General features: G+C 42.0%; 2 protein-coding genes across 2 annotated transcripts in view; one reads left to right on the top strand and one right to left on the bottom strand.

The window, feature by feature from the left end:
* Positions 1-1,052: 1,052 nt before the first annotated feature.
* grcc10 (gene rich cluster, C10 gene) lies at positions 1,053-4,282 on the top strand. Its single transcript, XM_048251290.1, has 4 exons — positions 1,053-1,261; positions 1,680-1,767; positions 2,056-2,232; positions 3,179-4,282. Exons 2-4 carry the CDS (start codon positions 1,716-1,718, stop codon positions 3,316-3,318), a joined length of 369 nt encoding a protein of 122 aa, XP_048107247.1. The 5' UTR covers positions 1,053-1,261; positions 1,680-1,715; the 3' UTR covers positions 3,319-4,282.
* A 1,507-nt stretch (positions 4,283-5,789) lies between these two features.
* The window catches only part of LOC125299370 (cytospin-A-like), a 23,657-nt gene continuing 6,745 nt past the window's right edge, over positions 5,790-22,701 (bottom strand). Inside the window, exons 5-12 of the mRNA XM_048250619.1 lie at positions 10,315-10,919; positions 9,189-9,285; positions 8,627-8,714; positions 8,423-8,474; positions 8,037-8,133; positions 7,741-7,857; positions 7,385-7,444; positions 5,790-7,279 (exon numbers count right to left, since the gene is read on the bottom strand). Coding sequence (XP_048106576.1) covers positions 7,190-7,279; positions 7,385-7,444; positions 7,741-7,857; positions 8,037-8,133; positions 8,423-8,474; positions 8,627-8,714; positions 9,189-9,285; positions 10,315-10,919 — 1,206 coding nt within the window. The 3' untranslated portion in view covers positions 5,790-7,189. The remainder of the gene's footprint in view (positions 7,280-7,384; positions 7,445-7,740; positions 7,858-8,036; positions 8,134-8,422; positions 8,475-8,626; positions 8,715-9,188; positions 9,286-10,314; positions 10,920-22,701) is intronic.

Genomic DNA, 22,701 nt, shown 5'->3' with positions numbered 1-22,701 from the left:
CAAATCAGGATGTAGGCTATGAATCTGATTGAATTTAGTATTGGCCATCCCCAAAATGCACCAGAATACAAGAAATCACATCAAACAAATTAAAACATTTCTTGGGGAGGACCCCCAAACCCCCCCTCTCACATATACGACAATAAGTGGGGGGCCCTTAATACATCTGGGGCCCGAAAGTTCATAATCCGCCCATGCTCAGATTTGGGGATGGTTTGAGGATTTAAAGTAGGAGAAGTTTTTTGGGGATTATAGAGTTATCAAGACGTGCATGTTACATTATGTTCCCAGGGTCTGAGACAGGACAGTTGAGAAGAATGGGGTCATGGACTTCCCTATGACCCTGAAATGATCTCGCAAGGCCACCGTGACTTTCTCTTCCTGGAAGCACATCCTGCAACTGGAACACATCACAGCAGCCTGTGTATATTTGGACTTGTGTTGGTATACAGGGTTGAAGTGATGCTACTGATTTGTTTAGCACTGAGTGGTGTTGTTTAGTGTGGAGAGGATATTCGGGGGTGAGGGGGTCACAGGAACTCACTCTGGGAGTATAGCTGTCATTGTGCCGTCATCATTTACTCATATGCAGTTCATCTGACCTGACCTGAGGTTGACAGGCACTCATTTCCAGTCAAAACACACAGCGACCCTTCATAATTATGATTCCGGAATCAGTCAGAGTAAACATTGGTCTAGTGTTATCCAATTGCGTGCAGTGAGATTTTCAAATGCATGCTTGGTGTCGCCCCTCGAATTGGGTCATTACATCATTCGTGGCCAGACCCTTAATCTTTCTAGATTGCAGGGTCTGGATTTTCCAGGCTATGTTGCTCCCTCAAAACACTTAAAACATGCAGCAAAAGCAAATTCTGCCTTCAAAGAACTGACTTCTGCTGTGCAAAAGAAGATGTTCATGAAGACCAAGTGGATCCCAGTTTCTTCAAACAGGTCAAAGCAATCGAGAAAAACTGTAACCCTAGGAAATGGGAAATGTGCAATGCGAGAGTGAGCGTAAAAGTCCATGACTTTTATTATGACACAACATCCCGGCATCCTTCGCCGGGCCGGAAGTTGACTATGTAATTCTTGTCGCCTCGAAAAACATAGGTGGGCTCACTTGAAATGTCTCTCTTGTATTTATATTAGATATCGAATACAGACTAAAGACCCTGTATTCCATGAAGTTGAACTTTGTGCTGTAGGTAATCTGGTGGATATAACGAATAGCGAAGTCAGATATAGGCCCACGAAATTTAAGGTAAGACATAGCTCTTATCGACATTTGATGTGTGAATGAATGCATCCCTGTCTGTCGGACTCTAACGTGATTATTCTGTTGTGATTTATATGGATAGTGGTCTGTTTTGGGTTTAAAACATTTAACATTCCATTGCACTAGGTAGTCCGTGACTGTGAATTGTCAAACCCCAAATAGTTTATTCATTCGTAACAACACAAAATATTGAAACTAGTGATAAACTCACCTGGAGAGGAATGTGACAGTAGCATCAGAGATAAATGTGTTCTAAGTTTCTAAGACTCTAGATAGAACATTTAACATTTTAACATATATGAACATCTACGTTTAATACTGTAGCCTAGGCTACATTTGCTGCATAGGTCAAGTACGGTAGCCCAGAATTCTTCTTAATGCACAGTGTTTGGTTGTTTTGCAGGTCCTCTAGTACCCAGCGGTGGTCAACAGAACCAAAATGGCATCTGCCCCTGCGCAGCAACCCACACTCACAGTGGAACAGGCTCGAGGTATAGGGCTACCAATCAGTAGTTGCCACATTTGATTCATGTACACTTTCAAAAAATGGTGGAGACAGTTGCACAGTAAGATTTAGGGTGTTTAGGGTGGTATGGAATAGATTGGAGCAGTGTTGTTGATCCAGTAGTCCAGAACCGAAGTGTGTGATTAATTTGTGTGTGTGTGTGTGTGTGTGTGTGTGCGCGCGTGTGTGTGTGTGTGTGTGCGCGCGTGCGTTGTGTGTGCGTGCGTGCGTTGTGTGTGTGTGTGTGCGTACGTGCATGCTTGTGTGTGTGCAGTGGTACTGAGCGAGGTGATCCAGGCCTTCTCTGTGCCGGAGAACGCGGCGCGGATGGAAGAGGCCAGGGAGAGTGCATGCAACGACATGGGCAAGATGCTCCAGCTGGTTCTCCCTGTGGCCACCCAGATCCAGCAGGAGGTCATCAAGGCCTACGGCTTCAACAACGAGGGCGAAGGTAAGGTCTGGAGGGTCTGAGCTGGAATCTGTCTGTGTCATCGATGTTGTACTTAGCTGTGTTCTCTATTTATGTAATTTCTCTAATTATGTGTTCTCTAATTATGTAATTTTTTGTTCTCTTTGTTGCTATCATGATCAATGTGATATGCGTAGCTTCTGATGACACATGGAAGTGCATCTATGTGCATGTGTAGGTGTTTCAGCTGTGTTTATTTTGCAGTTATGTCACATGTTATTTTTATTTTTTTTATTTTTAGTACCCTGGCTGGTTGTAGTACCTGCTGGGTTGATTATTTCAAATCAGTGCTCTTTACTCAGCGTCACAAAATGACTTGGTAATCAGAAACAAAGCAATGACATGAGATTATTATAGTAAGTAAGTAAGTAGGTAAGATTTATTTATAAATTAAATTTTAATTTAAACACAGCTTTCACTGACAAAACAAAACAAATTACATAAAAATAAAATAAATGAAAAAGGTAAACAAATAAATACAGTGTGAGACCTACAACAGCAGACAGACACAGATCAACAGCAACATGACAGCAACAACAGTAGGAGACATGAAGAGTTACAGATATGGCGACAGAAGGAGGGTTAGGAAGCTTGGAAAGCCAAAGAATAAAGGTGGGTTTTGAGCCTTGACTTAAAAGCAAAGATGGAGGGAGCATTTTTAATGTCCAGGGGCAATTGGTTCCGCAGCCGTGGCACTGCAACTGCGAAGGCTCTGTCACCTTTTTGTTTGAGCCGTGACCGAGTTACCTGGAAGTGGGCTTTGCCTGTAGATCTGAGAGACCTGGGGACTTGGTGGGGATGGATGAAATCAGTGGCCTGCCCATTAATATACTTGAAAACAATCAGAACGATCTTGAACTGGACTCTAAAATGAACAGGTAGCCCATACAAGGATTAATTAAGGATAATAATAATGTCTTTTTTCTAGGTGTCCTGAAATTTGCCAGGCTGGTGAAAATGTATGAAACACAGGACCCAGAAATCGCAGCCATGTCTGTCAAACTTAAGTCCCTCCTCCTACCACCTCTTTCAACACCTCCGATTGGAGGAGGCATCCCAGCCTCCTAGGCTGGCCAATGATCTGTGTGGAAACCACATAACTTTACTATGGTCATTCTGTGAAAAAAAAAAATGAAATTGGAAAAAGTGCAGGAGCATTTTTTCATTACAAAAGGGTCATTCGTAGTCTAATGGGATTCCATTACATTTTTTTTTATAACATTCCCATGGCATTTGTCTGGAGTTCAGTTCAACAGAAGGACCGCTACCCTCTTTGCCAACATGTAAGCCAATGCCATTGTCCAGGCTACTGATCCTGTTACATGTGCTCAAATAATATAAAGGCACAGGCCATTATTCATTTTTACCCAGGTTAGAGATTTGGAAATAGATGTGTGTTTTGCTTATGCTGATGATAATGACTTTTCAGACATGTCTGTTTTGTACCATACAGCCTACCTAATGTTAAAAGACTACTCAGTTTAAAGTGCTTATTTCCATAATGCATATGTTTATTCCTTATACTCCTGCTCCTATTACCCTGACATTTTAACACATTTTCAGTCCTGTGCATCTTACCTTTTCTGTCTGCAGAGGAAACACAAAGTAGATGCCACATGACAGTTTTGTTGCACTGACTGAGAAGGCCTTTATATTTAAATGGAAACATTGAATAATGTAATGGAGGGAGAACCATGAATGCCAACAGCAGCCAATTTGCCTGTATGTTTTAAAACGTGTATATATATATATGTCTCATCTTCTACATCGGTTGACAGCTTGCCTACTATCATTGAAAATGAACAGTTGGTTTGTGATTGTTATTATTTCTTAATAAATGTGTATTGGTAACAACGTGGTCTCATAGACCTTACAGTTAACAAAAGTTGCTGGATATTTTTGATTACCCCAACTGGTAATTAACCTTTTTTTTGACAAGTGATATTTAACCTATTGTTTCTATAATTGTTTATTTTGTGTTAAATTGTATTGACATGTTGACAAGATATAACATAAAATGCAAAACAACTTACTCTGTGCCACCATTCTATTTGTCAGTTAGCATACAACATGTTTGCCCATATACACAGCAGCACAATGTGGCACATTTACTTAATAAAAATATCTTTTGATGCTGCAGCAGTCACTATTCAGGTAGTTACTGAATGATTTAAGTTTTCATTCCAGTAAGAAAAGGTTGTCTTGTCTTATATTAAAGTATACTTTTTTTTACAATTTTCCAGAAATTTAGTTAAGTGAGGGGACTGCACAATTACATTCAGAAAAAAGTAGTTTCAGTCAATCTGCTTTTTCTTCAAGCTGCCCATGAATGGAACTCAATACCAACCCACATTAGAGACTTAACAATACACACCACATTCAAATCCACCCTAAATAGGAGGATAATCAGCAATCAGACCTATATCATCCAATTCTAACAGAATGTCTGCGTTTTTTTGTTGTTTGTTTTTTTACCGGCAAATTATGCTGCCTAGGCTATATTATTATTTCTTGTTGTTATGTGCTTTGTGTCCTTTAACATTTACTATGTACTATCATATACCATGAAGTGTATTCTTTTGTGGTGTAGGGCCTATCTGACCGTTTAACACCGGTCCATGGACAACAGAAATGGCATGTTTGCATTTCATGTTTATTAATGTGCAATGTCCATATCAAATAAAAATAAATAGGCAAAAAAGGCATCTCTTCTCCATAAACGAAAGAGGGAGGGCGCACAATTTGGCTAGTTATCACTGGGCTGTTACTCTCTTTTTTACCTCAAAAGAACGGTAATCCCATCATCCCTCAATATTCTAAGAGTGGTTGGTCATATATGATATCACAATGCTAGTATTTATTAGTCACATTTTAGCCACTTGTTTGATGTCTTGCAACGTTGCTACGGACGCACATTCTCAGGTTTCTGAACTGACGTTGCCTGTTGCCTTGCTTTTGGTGACAGCCGGCAGTGTTCAAAGGTTGCGACAAAACCATCTTTATTGTGATGCCTATGGCCATGGCAAAGGCAAAACACGACGAACTGTCCGAATTAAACGTGCGGAGAGAGACGTGGTGTCGAATTGAAGCTGACAGTAAATGCTGGCAACGACCAGAGAAGAGGCACTTCGGCTGTCATCTTCAGAATACCTACGATATTAGTGCGCTGAAAACAGCTCGGTCAGTGGAGCGAACCGGCTGGATGGAACACACTCCGAGTGCCCAAAACATCGAGCGAAGACACTTCGAGGAGAGTTGTGAGTAGCTATAGCCTACCCGAGTCTTTTCTTTGCACTGATAACGTTGGTAATGTAGCCTATAGAATAGGCTAATACGTCATGTTTTTTTAATTCACAGATAAGTCCAACTTGGTATGGTAATGTTGGAGGACGACACAGGATTCCCAGATGTCTTAACAGATAACGAAATAGATTATTAAATACTCAGACTGTCTTTTGGTTTATTTGTCTTTAGTCTAGATCTATTGAACCCGGTTCTGGCTCCAATATCGAATGCCCCAAAACCGAAGACAATGATATTGATAGGCCTATGCTTGTAAATGTCTATTTCAGATAGGCCTACTCTATGCTAGCCTAACCTAGGCCTACATGTCACCTACTGAAAGGTTGATGTAACAATGATCTCAAGGCAAAAATGGTCAAGCCAAAATTATTTGACATTTAATTCGGTCAAAGAAAATAAAATACATAGCCTACAACAAAGCTCAGTGAAGTCACTTATAATCCATTACAGTTGTAATGTCACCCTTATGAGTATGTTTTCTAAAATAAGCAAAATGTCACATCTTGTCAGGAAGTCTTGTAAGCTTACTTGTAGCCTATGCTGTAGTGTAGAATCTCCATAAAAATACCCCCACCCACCCACCACAAATGTTCTTCCCTCTCCCACTGTCTGTTTATTAAAGGTGCAGTCAGGGATTGTGCAGGAAGTCCTGTTTGTTTGTGTTTATTATTTAAAATTATGAGCAGACGCTTTTTTCCAAAACATTAGCCTATTTTAACCAAGGACCAAATGAAACGCAGGGAGGTAACTCAGCCCTCCCTTCAGTATTCAGAGAAACTCCACGCAGGTTTTTGTTTGGGGTATAGGCTGCCCCCACTTTGTTTGTTTGCCATTTTTGGAGCCTATGCTGCATATAGACTGTTTTTTACAGTGTACTCACTGAAATGGGCAGCTGTTGGGTCGTGAGGAGATGATTGCTGAATGTGACAAAAACATTTTATGGGCTTGAAATTGTGCAGCTGACTGCACCTTTAAGCACATCACTTTATTATCTATTTCCAAACAGCACTATAATTTGGTTGCAGGATATATAATGCCTTGTGCCATGATTAGGAATAATAGTTTTCCACAAATGATAAAAAATAAGGCAGGTTCACATTGCATATGAGTATTGTCATATGGCTCCAAATCAGGGGTGTTTCAGGTGTCAGTATGAAACATTGACAGAAAGAAACAGCTGCCCACGAGGCAGGGTCTGTTTTTTTGTTGTTGTTGAGGATACTGATTGTCTGTCTTTATAATCATTAGAAGGAATATTTACTTTTGGTTGGATGTGTGAAATGTTTATCCATTAGGACAGTGAGAAAATAACTTAGAGCCCACAATTCCTCTGACTATTTACAAATGCAGAACCATCACAGTGCATCAAAATAAAGTGCCTTCAAGAAACATCTTTGTTACAGTTCTATTGAGTAGAGTATCTTTTACTCCAGACGGAAGTCTCAGGCTTCAGAACAAGAGTCCTTGCTCGCTTGCTTTGGCCAACAGTAGACAGTTCCCATATCGAGCCAGCAGGCTGCTCCAAAGTGCAACGAAACATCAATATAATTTTACTTCACTTGAAGAAAAGAATGAGATGAGAGAAAAGAGACGTGGTTCACGTGGTGTGAAGAGGTTTCAGAGCACGCTCGTCACGTCACATCTCAAAGTGACGGAACATACTCTCCACGTATTCTAGAACTCTCTGCCAGTCTGGTCCCCCCGCACTCAACATCTCTTCTGCCGTCTGGTAAACAAATAAACAAGCATACAAACAAATGGATAAGTAAATAATATTCAAAATGAATCAAATGATGAAATATATAAAGGTATACAGTAGCCTATATCTCACCAATGTAGCTGCTACTCCCACACTTTCTCCAGTCCTAAATGCCAGATCCAGATTTTCCCTCTGAAAGCAGATGCAGTTAGTACAGACACAGATACAAGTTATTTATGTATACTATCTGTTGTATATTTCATGAGGAAAAAAATGTAACTAAAGGAACTAAAATGAGATTTAAGAGGTTGGAGTGGGTCTTTAAAATGTTTTTCCAGTTAATCCTTAGGGACAATATTTCTTTTAGAGACAACTGTAAAGATGTTGATTGTGTATAACTATTTAACGTAAGTTAAAGTTAGAATGCTGTGTGACATGGGCCTAGTTTCCTGACCATATGTGATCTATGCATGTCCGAGTGTGTGTACCTTATTATCTGGGTTGAGTGTGCTGTAAGGTATATGCGTGGGGAGGTAGGTGTGGTAGACCGCACAGAAGGCTAAGCCATCTTCCCAGCTAGTGCTGAAGTTCGTGATGTCAATGTTCTGGCAACAGAAAACCCACAGCAGTTAACAAGCAACTACTGTACATAACTACACGCAATAAGATAAAGGACATACTTTAATACACAAATGGCTATTAGTAGGGTATTTAATAACCTCTTCATAGAGACATGGGATAAAAATATGAATGGTTCAAAGGTTGATCATATACAAGAGCTGACCTTGTAGCCCTGAGTTCGTCTCTGACACCAGCGTAGGAGAGAGTTCCTCCTGGATCCGCCATGACGACGCAGCAGCATACTGAAGCTATCGTCAGGCCTGATATTAATGCAGAACAAGAGGGAGAGAGATGCTGAGAGAGGGAAGAGGTGACTCCCATGACATAGGGCAAAGTGGAAAGGGGATGACACATGGGGCAACATTTGGAGCAATGTTCCTGGGCTAAAGTTCTCTGATAAAAAAAAACCCTATATCAATGGGAAATTGCCAAAAATAATGATACTCGGGAAGACTGCCCAGCAAAAGTGCTCAATGAGTTGCTTGGAGTATCATTGCCTTTAGTTAGAGTGTGTGTATGTGTATGTTGGCAGATCCTTAGTGGCCTCACCTTATTTTACTGACTGAAGACACATCAATGCTTTGGTCATCATCTGGTTTACCTGTGAGATGCACATGCAAATAGAAAACAATTTGAAAGTCCCAGCCTTCCGTAAAGCACACATCCACACACACACACAAACACACATGCACACACACATACACACACACATGCACATACATAAACACACACACACACAAACATTCAACACACTTGTGTAAAAACTGGACCAGCTGTCTTGGCGTTGCAGGAGTAGGTCCAGTCTCCTTCCTCTCCCCACATCTCTCCCCGGCTCTTGACTCTGAGGACAGAGACCCACCACAGTTGTGAGAACTGCCTGCACTTAAGCTCCATTCACTCTGTTTAGAGAGTGGACTCAGTGATTCAAGGCTTGAGAGAACAAATTGTGTATCTGAGTCTGCCAAAGCTGCCTCAAATGTTATGAAAACTTCTGAAGGTAGTTTGTTTGTGATAAACCCCGATAAGATTACTTCTCAGTCAAACATTCCTTTTTTTCTCCCCATTTTTTTCTCACAAACACATAAACACACATGTTCAGACATAGCAACCCCACACACCGCCACCGAAGCCTTTCACCGCCAAATTGTAGATAGCGATTCAGTTACATTTTCGTCACCAAAAATCCACTGTTTATCGAATGTTTGCAGCTGAAAATGTCAGTGCTGTGTGTATGTGGGCAGGTGACATATGGTGTCGCTGCACTTATGTCCATGGCGGCTAGGCGCGGAGGCCCTTAATCCTATAGCTGCTTCACCTGGCTAGCAGGTCCCACCACGTCCGACGCTGTTTGGGTGAAGCCAACACCACCGCCATGGGGCGACTCCGATGGAAGGGGCAGCCGGGAGAGGCTCCTGGATGGGATGCAACACGGACAGAAGATCACACCTGCACATCAAATATGAAGGAAATCACTGAGCCAACAATTATACAGGGTTGCAACTAAAAGTTGAGTAAACTACTGTACCTATAACTGGCTTAAGCGGAGAAAGAACTGGACAAGACAGATTAAACCTACAGTTTTTATAAGCAGTAATGCTTTAAAACTTTGATGAATATAATCCACCTAGCCTAGAAATCTAGACGCACCCTAGCCAGGGTAGTCTAGCAACTCTCCATTGGCTTGCGAGTTGGAAAAATTAAACTTTGATAAGGCCAATCACATTGTGTAAAGAGTCGGTAGGTGGGCTTAACATAATGATTGATGGCATAGTTGCAACGGTTCGGCATGAATTCCCTGCTACTTGAAAACAAAGAAGATGGATGTTGAGGTTGGCGAACAGCATGACACGAGTTAAGCTTTTTTTAAGTTGGCAAAAGTTTAAACTAGCCAACTAGCTCTGCTGGTGGGAAAATGCATGGGACTCATTAGTTGTAGCGCTATCCTATTGCGTGCTGAGGGAATTTGAAAGACAACCGATTATCCCGCCCCTTGTGCAAGTAGCCTATTGTCTCTGCGAGACACTTTGGCATTGAGTAATGATGCACGTTACTTTTACCCCTTGCATCGCGAGGAACCAATCACATCGGTGTATCTGATATAGGCGGGCCATGAGGCGAGCTAAACAGATGACGACAGCGCTGCAACGAATCAGTCAGTAAACATTGGTCGTAGTGTTATCCAAATGTGTCGAGGTCCGGAATCAGTCAGTAAACATATTGGCTATAATGTGATCCAATTGCATGCAGTGAGATTTTCAAACGCATGCTTGGTGCTGCCCCATGAGTTGGGCCATTTTCATTATTCGTGGCCAGACCCTTAATCTTTCTAGATTACCAGGGTCTGGATTTTCCAGGCTAGTGCATTACAATATTAGGGTAATATATTACATTGCATTATATAGACATGAAAACTACAGATTAGACTTGTTGTGCAGGCTCACCTGGACCTCTCAGACAGCATGACGATCTTCCGCGGATCCTTCAGTCCGAACCCTGGCAGAGTCCTCCTGCCGTAATCCACCACTCCCCTCCCGCACGCCCTCACCTCTCCTTCACCTGCCGACCCCTCCCCTGGCCTCCCCCTCTCGCTCCTCGACTCCATCTCCTCCCTCGTCTTTTTTCCGCCTCTCTCTCCATCTCTCTCTCCATCTCCGTCTCCATCACCCCCTTCTGCTTTCTCCCGTCCACTCGTTCGGCCGCTCCCAGAGTCTTGCGCTGGTATCCTGGATGGTGGCCTGGCCTCTGCTGTCTCCACTGTTGCCGCCCTGGTCTGGGTGCTCTTGTCCAGCCGTGACTGTCTGCTCTGGGCCCTGAGCTGCTCCTGCTCCAGGCGCTGGCAGGTCTCGGCGTGCTGGGTCCTCAGAGCCTTGAGGTCACTCTCGGCCTGCCGCAGCAGCGTCCGTGTGGCCTCCAGGCGCTCTGTCGCCTCCTGCTGGCCCAAACGCAGCTCCCTGGCGCTCTCCTCAGCCTCCACGCGAAGCCGGTCGGCCACTGCTACTGCCACCTGCAGGTCGGACTGGAACTGCAGCCACTCACTCCTCTCTGACTGTACGGGGGACATCACACACATCATGTGCAAATGCCTGACGTCCTGTCATGCACAGGAAAAGTGAAACGCATTCTATCCTACTGTAGCACCTCTTCTCAAACCCATGGTGCTCAAAATACACAAATTTATACATTATATCAGATAAATATGATCAGATAAAATGTATGCTACTTATCCTATGCTATATACTGTGCTCAGATATACAGTATAAATGCTCCATATATGTGCTCAGATAAATATGCCTACAACACAAAACTACAGTAATTACTAAAGACATTCTTGAATCTCCCCTTGGGGATTAATAAAGTATCTATCTATCTATCTAATAAAGGTACAGTCTACCATTCTTGCGAAAGGTTGCTGTTATTTGAGCTCAACAACCCTTCCATCCTCCTGAAGCACAGCATCGATTGGCTGAAACTGCTTAAGGCTCAGTCTAAACCATTATGCTTCTTTGCCCTTTACAGTGCGCACATTACAAGGACAGCTAGAGGGCAATGTGGAGCAATCTGCTGAATTTGACAAAAACGTGTATTGCATTCTAATCACAGACTGCACCATTACAGTAATAGCTAATGTCAGGCAAATCAGGTCAGCTGTTCAGTCTGTCGGTTAGATGTCAGAGACAGGGGTGATTTTCTTTTAGCAGTACATGCAAACACACACTTCAGAAGTGTGTGTGTGTGTGTGTGTGTGTGTGTGTGTGTATGCTCCTGCAGTTTCATGATATTTCTGTGAGCTTGTTCTTAAGTACTAATATGGCCGGATGACGTAGGTAAGTGTTGGCATAGGTTTTGACAAATCACCAGTTCATCTCACCACAAACACATACTCCTATGATGTATGCATTCAAGTCGCTTTTGATTAACTGGTTTACTTAAAGTGACTCCAAGTGTGCGTCATTACTGTACACTTTTGGATCAGTGTCTGTACACATATTAGTAATGTGCTCTCTCTTTCTCTCTCTCTCTCTCTCTCTCTCTCTGTCTGTGTGTGTGTGTGTGTGCAGTGGCGTCATGCCCATTGAAATAAATAGAGGGAGAGCAGATAGCTTGCAAACGTTCAGAAAAAGTCCTGTTGGCAAATTTGAGGAAAAGTCAGTAAAGGGGCTATTTCACACAATTTGAGGGTGCTGAATTCAAATATTTTGTTTACCAAGCTCAATTTTGAGTTTTAAGCTTGCTAATTAGCATAATTAGCATAATTCACATACTTTTTGGTTTTGCCATCAGATATCATAGGAATTGCAAAAAATAAGGCATTAATATACTCTTTATGTATCAGATATGTTGTGGGACAGGACAGGAATTACCCCAATGACCCTCAAGTAGCAAATGAAAATAAGCTCAAATTAAAATATAAATTGAAATAATAGCTAAAATTCAGTATGACAGAAAGAAGCCTACAAAAAGAAAGAACAGAAAGTAGCCTACAAAGCCAAACCCCTCCCCCACATCGGACAGTCAGACCACATTAGCATCCTGCTGCTGCCCCGATACAGACAAAGAGCAAAAGTCACCAAACCAGTTCCGAAGGACGTGAGAGTGTGGCCGGAGGGGGCCGTATCACAACTTCAGGACTGCTTTGAAACAACAGACTGAGATATTTTCAAAACAGCTGCCACCCACAACAACCACATTGACATTGAGGAATACACTGTGGAAGTGTATTCCACTGAGGAAGACACTGTGACCTCCTACATCACCAAATGCATCGATGATGTTACAGAAATAAAACACATCACCACTCGGGCCAACCAGAAGCCATGGCTGACAGGAGACGTCCACAGACTGCCAGAGGGCCAGAGACAAAGCCTTCAGAGCTGGAGATGTAGCTGGCCTAAGAACAGTGAGGGTTAACCTGTCCCAGGGCATCAGGAAGGCAAAAAAGGATTACACAGACAAAATAACAACACACTTCAAAGACAGCAGAGACGCACAGAGCCTGTGGCAGGGCATACAGGCCATCACTCACTACAAGCCTGCGCCACGGAGCTGTGAGAACAACACCTCTCTGCTAAATGACCTGAACAGTTTTTTCGGCCGTTTTGAAGCACAAAATGACACTCACCCACAGAAAACCCCACCTCCCCCCCACGACCAACCCCTGTACCTGTCCTCTGCCAGCGTGAAGAGGACACTAGCCACCATTAACCCACGCAAAGCAGCAGGCCCAGACAACATACCAGGCCGAGTGTTGAAGGACTGTGCAGAAGAGCTGAAGGATGTTTTTACAGACATTTTCAACACCTCTCTGGAGCAAGCAGTCATCCCATCACTTTTCAAAGCTGCCACCATCATACCTGTGCCAAAGAAATCATCACCATCATGCTTCAATGACTACCGTCCTGTAGCACTCATGCCCATAATCATGAAGTGCTTCGAACGGCTAGTCATGTCACACATCAAAGCCACCCTACCCCCCACCCTGGACCCCTTCCAGTTTGCATACCGAGCCAAACGATCCACGGAGGATGCAATCTGCTCTGCCCTCCATCCAGCCCTCACCCACTTGGACAATAAAGACTCATATGTGAGAATGCTGTTCAAAGACTTCAGTTCAGCATTCAATACCATAATACCACACATCTCATCAGCAAACTGGACAAGCTAGGATTCAGCACCTCCCTCTGCAACTGGCTGCTGGACTTGCTGTTGCAGAGACCACAAGCAGTACGTGTCGGGAACAACACCTCAAGCTCTCTGACCCTGAGCACGGGGGCCCCACAAGGGTGTGTGCTCAGCCCCCTGCTCTTCACACTGCTAACACATGACTGTACAACCACTCACAGCTCCAACCATCTGGTGAAGTTTGCAGACAACACAACACTGGTGGGCCTCATCACTAAGGGCGATGAGGCTCACTACAGAGAAGTAGACCTGCTGGCTAAATGGTGCAAAGACAACAACCTCCTGCTGAATGTCAGCAAGACCAAGGAGATTGTTGTCAACTTTCAGAGAGGCCACAAACAACTGCCACCACTGTTCATCGACAGAGATGCTGTGGAGAGTGAGCAGCACAAAATTCCTGGGGGTGCACATCAGCGATGACCTCTCCTGGACCACCAACACAGCATCATTGCGAAGAAAGCCCAGCAGCGCCTCTACTTCTTGCGCAAATTGAAGAAGGCAAGTGCCACGCCTCCCGTCATGACCACATTCTACAGAGGGACCATCGAGAGCATCGTGTCCAGCTGCATCACAGTGTGGGGCGGAAGCTGCACAGATCAGAACAGGAAGACCCTCCAGCGCATTGTTAACACAGCTAAGAGGATCATTGGCGCACCACTCCCCTCCCTGCAGGACATTTACACCACCCGCCTCACCCGCAAAGCACTAATGATTGTCAAGGACACAACCCACCCTGCACACGAACTGTTCAGCCTCCTGCCCTCTGGAAAGAGGTACAGGAGCCTCCGCTCCCGCACCACCAGACTTGCAAGTAGCTTTATCCACCAAGCAATCAGGATACTGAACACTCTACCCACTCTCCCATCACTGACAGCCCCCCACCCACCCAGGAACCTAGGATCCTGTCTACCCTAACCCCCCCACTCCCCTCCCTGCAGGACATTTACACCACCCGCCTCACCCGCAAAGCACTAATGATTGTCAAGGACACAACCCACCCTGCACACGAACTGTTCAGCCTCCTGCCCTCTGGAAAGAGGTACAGGAGCCTCCGCTCCCGCACCACCAGACTTGCAAGTAGCTTTATCCACTCTGCCACAATGCTGCTGCCACTGCTACTCTGTCAGAAGGTTACGCTAGGACTATGTAAATATACAACACAACTACCTCTATTTTTTTTATATATGTTCTATATTTCTATATTTTGATATATGTTCTATATTTCAGTCTCGCACTTTAATGTCTGTATGTGGTATGTCTGTATATTTTTATTTTTTATAGTCTATGGCTATGTCTATGTCTAAAGTATGTCTATGTCTGTATTTAAAGTATGTCTATGTCTGCATGGGAAAGTAAGAAACGAAATTTCAATTCTTTGTATGACCAGTGCATGTAAAGAAATTGTCAATAAAGCCGACTTGACTTGTATGACGTTTAGAAGCAAAATAGATTCCTTGATAATAAATTGATGGAATAGTAGGTGACTGCTCATTTTTCTGTAGAAAGTACTTTGTCACTAACTATTATGAACAGTTGTCAGTCTTTACAGAGGATTTACACTATATTTTTTTTACTGTAAAGGCGACTGTGCTTGCCTAGTTAAAACATCTCACTGGTGCTCTTTCCTATCATTCAAATCCCAGCCATGCAAAATGGAAGAGTATGCATGTTTGAGGGTTGCTGAAGAGTGCTATGGAGATTGCATTATTTGCAAATAAAAATAAAATTTAGACAAGATATCCTTTATAGTGCAACAAAAAGAAACATTCTCCAGTGCATCATTACTGCATATGATGCTGAAAGGGAAGTGGACCTAGGACAAATCCTTTGAACTGATTAATGTCCCTGTACTGTAGCTATTGCAGATAGCGATGGTTATTTGTGAAGTGGAAATAAGTCATCCTCACTCAAGTGCTGTCTAGCAAGATGGAATGTCCAAAAACTGCTCATTCAACACTGGTAATAGATGCTCAAGATCTAGTTATGTCTTTAGGGAACCCATCTGACTGCAGCACATTAAAGAAGTATGCAGGAAAGTTTGTAAGAAACTTTTGTATTGTTATTTGGTATTTGTTATGTGGTAGCAAATGATGTTGACTATCAAAGAAATAGACCTAATGTAGGAATGCACACAGATATTGCAACAGATACGGCTCAGGCCAATCAAACTTTTCTCATCTGTTGTTCCTCGTTGGTGGAACACACTGCCAGTTCCTACAAGGGCAGGGTCATCCCTCTCCATTTTCAAAAAACTCCTGAAGACCCAGCTCTTTAGAGAACATATCCTCTCATAGCACCACTTACAACAAGTCTTGCTGATCCTAGCACTTACCATCCGTCTTGAACTGACACTCAACTGTTTAAAAACAGCACTCACTGATGCACTTATTCTTACTGTACTCTACCATTTTTAAATTGTCCTAAAATTGTTGAGAGAATTGCTTTAAAACTTAACTGTTACCATGTTGTTAGTCGCTTTGGTTAAAAATGCGTCAGCCAAATGTAATGTAATAATAGGCCTATCTGATTTAGACCCAAAGAGTGGTTGAAACGTACTTATTAAATTACACTGGAGCAAAGAAGACCATCTTCACTTTTTTCCCTTTGCAACTGTCAAAGAAATCCCATAAAAACAGGAAGGCCTAGGGTAGCCTACATCAGATGGCCTAAAGATTAGGCTCTTCTGCATAGCATTAAGTGATTTGCATGCAGTAATTTGAACACTGACCTTGATCTAGCCTACTTTGGCTATTTAAAGGTAATTTATTGCCAAAACATCACACAATATAAATGAGCTATAACAAACAATAAAGGGCTTAATCACACACAAACTACTATTTTATCTGACTACAAAAATAATAATTATGTAGGAAGTTTAGAAGTTTGAAACCCAGAATTGACCAAAAGTGCACCAAATTCAACACAAATGACTCAATACACTTGGAGGAGGCCTGCGTCCTTTCTTTTCCAGATATTTTAGGATTTCGATATCGCTTCAGTATCGAGTATCAAGATATTTATGGCAGGTTTTGTATCGACGTCATAATTTTGGTATCATGACAACACTATGCCAGAGCCACTCTGTTTTCTAGATGTTGAGGATCGGAGGCTCTAACACCAACAAGTGATGCTGCTCAATGGCATATTAGAAGAGCACATTATTAAGCTCTAGTATAGAGCTGCACAGTCCCGCCCACAGCCAAAATGCGGTTAGGTGCCGGATGTAAGATTCCCATTCATTTGTCCCATTGACGTTTGGAAAAATCCGTATCTAAAGCGTTTTACAGCATGTCTTAGGCTAACCAGCTACGGCATAACTCATAAGCATACAACATATCATTTTGAGTGAAAAAACGAAGAGAAAATCCAAAAAAAGTCAAAGGTACAAGACTGTGTACATATTTTCATTTCCGAGAGAAGGAACTACTCATCCCATAAACCACCGCGCCTCACTGAATAATATAGGCAAAATCGACGCGATTTATTTTGCCATTTAAACCATTTCCAACCGGCGACAGCACGTGAACCCTTTTTGATTTTTATATAGTGAATGTGCAGTTAATAACCGTTATTTCAGGAGTAATCGTGTAAATAAGTGTTTTGATATTGAATTTTATATTTATCATCGTGTATTTTATATCGTGTGTGTGTGAAAGCGGTTAACGTTAAAGGTACCATATGTAAGAAATATATCTCAATTAATCATAAAATGGCCCTGATATGTCACTAGACATTAAGAAATCATGTTCATTTCAAATACTTATATCACTGACAACAGTAATTTGGTCAGGATATTGTCATTTAAAAAGTGAAGTTGCAGCCCTCAACTGATGTTGATGTGTTTTGTCATGTCATGTTGTGTTTTGGCCTGATGTGCCACCCTCCACCTATCTACTAATCACAAAGTCAGTAGTGTTTTGGTATCCGGGTTGGCAACCTCAAGTCAGGGGGGAGGGGGAGGGGATACACCTCTCTACAGTAATTTGAAAGTGATTGCAGTACCACTTTTGGCCACAATCTTACATATGGGTCCTTTAACGTTAGCAACATGGTGCAGTGCTTACCTGACTGTCATTCTATGCTGTCATCACTGCTCAGTCGGGCTGATGCATGGACCGGTGTATGGTCTGCTCTTGGACCACCATATTCAGTTTATTAATTTGCCGTGAATTATTACACAAAATATTAATTAAATGATATGTTAATTAATATAATTAATACAAATATTAATTAATGATTGATATGAATCATACAGTATGAGGTACGGTGTACATTTTAGGACATCCTCAGCTGTCAGACTCAGGTGTCAGACATCAGATGAAAAGGCATCGGGTCTCAGGAAAACCGCTGTCAAGTTTACAGAATTACACAGTCATGTCTCAGACATCAGATGAAAAGGAGTCAGGTCTCAGGAAAACCGCTGTCTGACTCCGCTTTTCCTGAGACCTGACTCCTTTTCATCTGATGTCTGACACCTGAGTCTGACAGCTGAGGATACATGTCCTAAAATGTACACCGTAGTGAAGGCTACAGTAGCCTAGCTAATGTTAAGTAGCAGCATTAACGTTAGACATTCTCTGACGTTACCAACCTCCCTGCTTAACTCACCACAACTTTGTAGGTCTTGTCCCTCATGCTGGCCCTTACAAAACCCACAAGCTGACTCTCGGACACACAACAGTCAATAATGTGACCCGATTTAAAGTGGCTTTCACCCCTTTGGACACATACTAAAACATAATATATTTCATACCTGTGTTGCAGCATGTAAGCTAATGTTAGCTGCATTATGTAATGACATTCAATAGGGAGGGAAAGTGAAAACCAGCGCCCCAAGTGGTTGCGTTCCTATCGAAGAGCAGCTCCAATACTGTAAGTCCCACAGACCTATTTTTAAAAAACCTATTTTGCCTTATTTAAGAAAATCGAAATTGCTCCTTTTGTTTCATAAACGAACTACAAAAGAAGTCACGTGACTTTACCCTTCAACGTTACTCACGGTAGCATGGTTTGTTTATTAGCCTGGTTAGCATTGACACTTAACACTTACAGCTAGCTCTTCATGTGAGTAGAAGCACAACACCAGTTATCCTGACATAAAGGTTATTACCACGCGGTTTACATCACGTTCCGTTATTACAAAAATATGTTAAGCCAGTTAAGCAAATTGTGTATTGATCAGTTAGAGATTAAGCGCCCAAACATGTGACGTCACATGCAGCTGTAGTTCCTTATCACCGTGTTACGACAAAAACTCAAAACAATTAAACTGATCCTAAAAATAAGGTATGACCACTTGAAGCAATAGAGGTGACCCCAGTGCCTAACATATGGAAGGCATTAAATTAAGATCCCAATGTGCACCGAGGTATATTTTTTCTAAAAAAAAAATCCCATCCACTCCGCTAAACTCTAGGAACGCAACCACTAGATGGCGATGAGATTACTTTCCCTCCCTATGTCGGAAATGCTAAAGGTTAGCCTGTCGGCTACCTGAAAAGTTTGAGTGTTTAAACTAACATTTACAGTGGTCTATTTGATAGTGTATTGGCCCTGACTAAGTTCGTGTGATGTATAAACCACAATCCTTGTTGATACAAGTACCAATATTCGTCAAGAAAGTTTTTAATCACATTAATTTCGCCATAGGCAGTAAAATACTCCGCCATCTTTGTCAATAATTTTCGCTGAGAAAGTTTCAAACTATGACGGCTTTTCCACCAATCAGAGGCATCACTGTGGGATTGTGGGATTGTCACCAACGTAATTAACGATAAGATTAGCTGTTATGCTAGTTAACGGTTGCATCTTGCTGCCTGCTATGTCACTTAACAGTATCTAATGTACAGTCTATGGACAAATACAACTTACCTGATGTGTTTAATCCTTTGACTCATGGTATTTTCATCGGCAAGGAAAGCCCAATTAAGACCTGTTGCTGGTATGCTTGTACAATCTAGTGTGGCTGTGAATGAGCTAACGTCACTAGCGCGACTGATGGGTTTGTAGTCGTTGGAATTACGATCTTTCACAATGTTGTAATTCAATAGTTACGAAACAAACTGCAAATGTCTTTACATGAAAAATTGTCTTTAAAATTGACAAACATCATATGGGTAATTCAAGGTACAAGTCAACCGGGACCAGAAAATAATTTCTTTTTCGCCATAGACTGGCATTCAAAATTTTTTGAAAGATAGGTCCCATGGAGGCAAATGGAAGTGGCGTCACTGGGACAGTGGCGAAGTCCCGCCCCTTCCGTTGTTTTAGATAAAGGGCAACCACTTGTTTCAGATAGCCTGGACAACATGTTACCTGGGTGTTGCCTACGTTATTAATTGATGGTAGCCTACAATAGTTAATTGTATCGCGTAACAGCCAGGTATTAGTTGGCTCAAGGAGGGAATCAGGCTGGAGAGAGTTGTGCATGTGTTGCTTTTGCGGGATCGAATCCAGTTTAATGCTAGTTTTCAAAACATATTTTTTACATTTCTTTTGTCCGAGTGGCTGTAATGTAGCCGAGCGCTCATGGCGTATATGAAAAGCGACTTCAAACCGCCTAAAAACAACTTGTTTGTGAATGTCTGACAACTGCTGCAGCGCATGCACGCGCAAGGAAACCAGTAGGTGGAGAAACCAGAAGGCACACAACACCGGCTATCAGTATTAAACGTCCCCCAGCAAAACGTTTGACCATGGTTATCCGTCAGGGTTTTTTGAGTTAATAAACTCCATAAATAACTATTAATTTGTCATTTTATGCCTCCTCCCTGTTGTTTCCTATGGAGTTGTCCGAGCTGATGTCCGAGTGCCGTTGAGGCTGGACTGTCATTGGCTCATCAGCGTTCTAAGGGTGGCGCTTAGCGACAGGTCAATTGACCGTTCGCAAAAGCCACGCCCCCTAGTTATTGTTACTACGCCCGTCAAACTCAGAACGGAGTTGTCTAGAAACTCAATGGTACAGTAGCTTTTAAGACTCTGTAAAAGTTACAGCACAAGAGACTCTCTTTTAGGGACACTCTTTTAGAGAGCCACGGACCTAAATTCATTTACAATCATTTACAATCCGTTGAAAGACTGCAGTATGACATGGAGACACATGTATCAAAACTCATATGATTCACTGATATAACTAACGTTAGCTGTGCTAGATAGACTTGCATGCATGTTACAAAGACACTGGGCCATGGCATCTGTGGATTAAGCCACACAGTCAATTCAATGTAAGTAAGCAATGCCGAAAACAGTTAACATCTTTATTTATCTTACTTACATTGAGTTGACTGTGTGGCTTAATCCACAGATGTGGTGGAGCACTGTTTAGTTATGGTTTGCTAAGGAATAACCCTTTGCTTTAAAATAGTGGAGATCTGGGACGAGAGAATTTAATCTAATTTAACATAATTACAGAAAACGTAATCAAGATTGAAAGGCATTTTTCTGTATCGGTGTTGTGTTAATCCCACATATGTCATTTGACTGTCCTTTTCAACTCACTCAACTCAATATCACTATAAAATCCCATAAAAGCCGGACAAATATCAAGGCTCCCAATACATTTCTATGGAGCCGTAAGGTGATGTTGACGGGCCATGTCTGCCTGCACGGAGCTACTGGACTACCATTGGCTCATCTGCGTTCGATGGGTGGGGTTTTGCGAACGGTCAATTGTCAATGGAGAAATTGCATTGAATTTTTACTTCCGGTGTTACATGGCAACTGGCATCCATGTTAACTGGCTGCGTTGATGACGTTTCACAAGTGATGACGTTTCTTTGACAGATGTGGCCGCTTGCAGATTTGGAAACTGGAGACAAACAAAAACAAATATGCATGACATATTTAAATGTCAAATTGTCTGTTGTACGCTACATACACTGGACCATGAATATGCCACCAAAAAATAAATACCCAAATAATAACTCCACGTGGGTATCGAACCTGCTTCCTAAATGAAACCTCCTACATGATAACCATCCATCTACGTACTTGCACCACGAACCAGTTGATAAGTCATAGTGAAATGTACTTGACTTAGTCTATACAATTAGAAGAAGTCAGCTGATGATTGTAGCAAGTTAACACGGCTGATGGTGTTGTCTTGCTACAGCAGTTGCCCAAGCCAGTAGGTCTTCAAAGTATCATAGTTAAGTTTTCAAACGTTTCACTGACTGCTGGTCAGGCTCTCTGTTGCCACCTAGTATCTGTAGCCTAAACTGAGGAAGCGTTGCTGGTCTAAAAATAAATAAATAATAATAAAAAAACGTGTGATGAGGAGGATTGAACCCATGTCAACAGCGTGAGAAAGCAATGTATAGGCATTAACCTTCTTTCAATATTCTGCTTTGCGTCCTAATAATAGCGATTTTTATTTAGCCTGTGGTCAAAATAATCTTAGCATTCACAGCGCAAATTAATTTAGTCATTTACGCAGTAGAGAAAGTGGCAGCGCAAGAAAGAAAGTGCGTCCAAATTCACCCATTCTCAGTTGAACTACTCGCGAAGTAGCCTATTCATCACACAGACATCACACGTATCACATGAAAGAGCTTTTTCTCAGCTTTTAAACGATGTTAGCCGATAATTGCTGTGTTGAACGGTTCGCGAGAAAAGTAAATAATATAATTCAATTTAATCATACATTCTACTGAAGGTTTTGCGTCCCATGATCTCCATACCCATTTATCTCGGTGTAATACTTTACAAACCCTTCTTTTAACACATGACAACACATATATCAGAATAAACAGGAGACCTTACCGAACACAAAGGTGTGAAGCAGTCCCCTGTACAGTTAGCCGTTCCAGAGTAATCCAGTTTTGAATTTGCAGTAAAGTTCGACATACATGGATGTCTCCAAATTTGGGCTTTAAGTTTTACAATGTGTTTAAATTGTTCCACATGATTTCATAACGGGCCAAATACAAAATAAATGTTACAAATATCGCCTTTATATTGGTAAATCAGAGGACAGCTGACTAAGAGTTTGTAAAAGTAGCCTTAATGATCACAAAATGCTAAGCATGCATCTAGACTATTTGAGTTTCTTAAAGCTGAGCTGTGCTTAAATTGTTCAATACATGATTTCATAACAGGCCAAATATAAAATAAATGTTATATATAGCCTAGATATCTGTAAATATTAGATA

The sequence above is a fragment of the Alosa alosa genome, chromosome 8 (genome assembly GCF_017589495.1).
Source record: "Alosa alosa isolate M-15738 ecotype Scorff River chromosome 8, AALO_Geno_1.1, whole genome shotgun sequence".
Classification (NCBI taxonomy): Eukaryota; Metazoa; Chordata; class Actinopteri; order Clupeiformes; family Clupeidae; genus Alosa; species Alosa alosa.
Note: the sequence above shows the minus strand (reverse complement) of the source record. Positions and strands in the feature narration are given on the sequence as shown.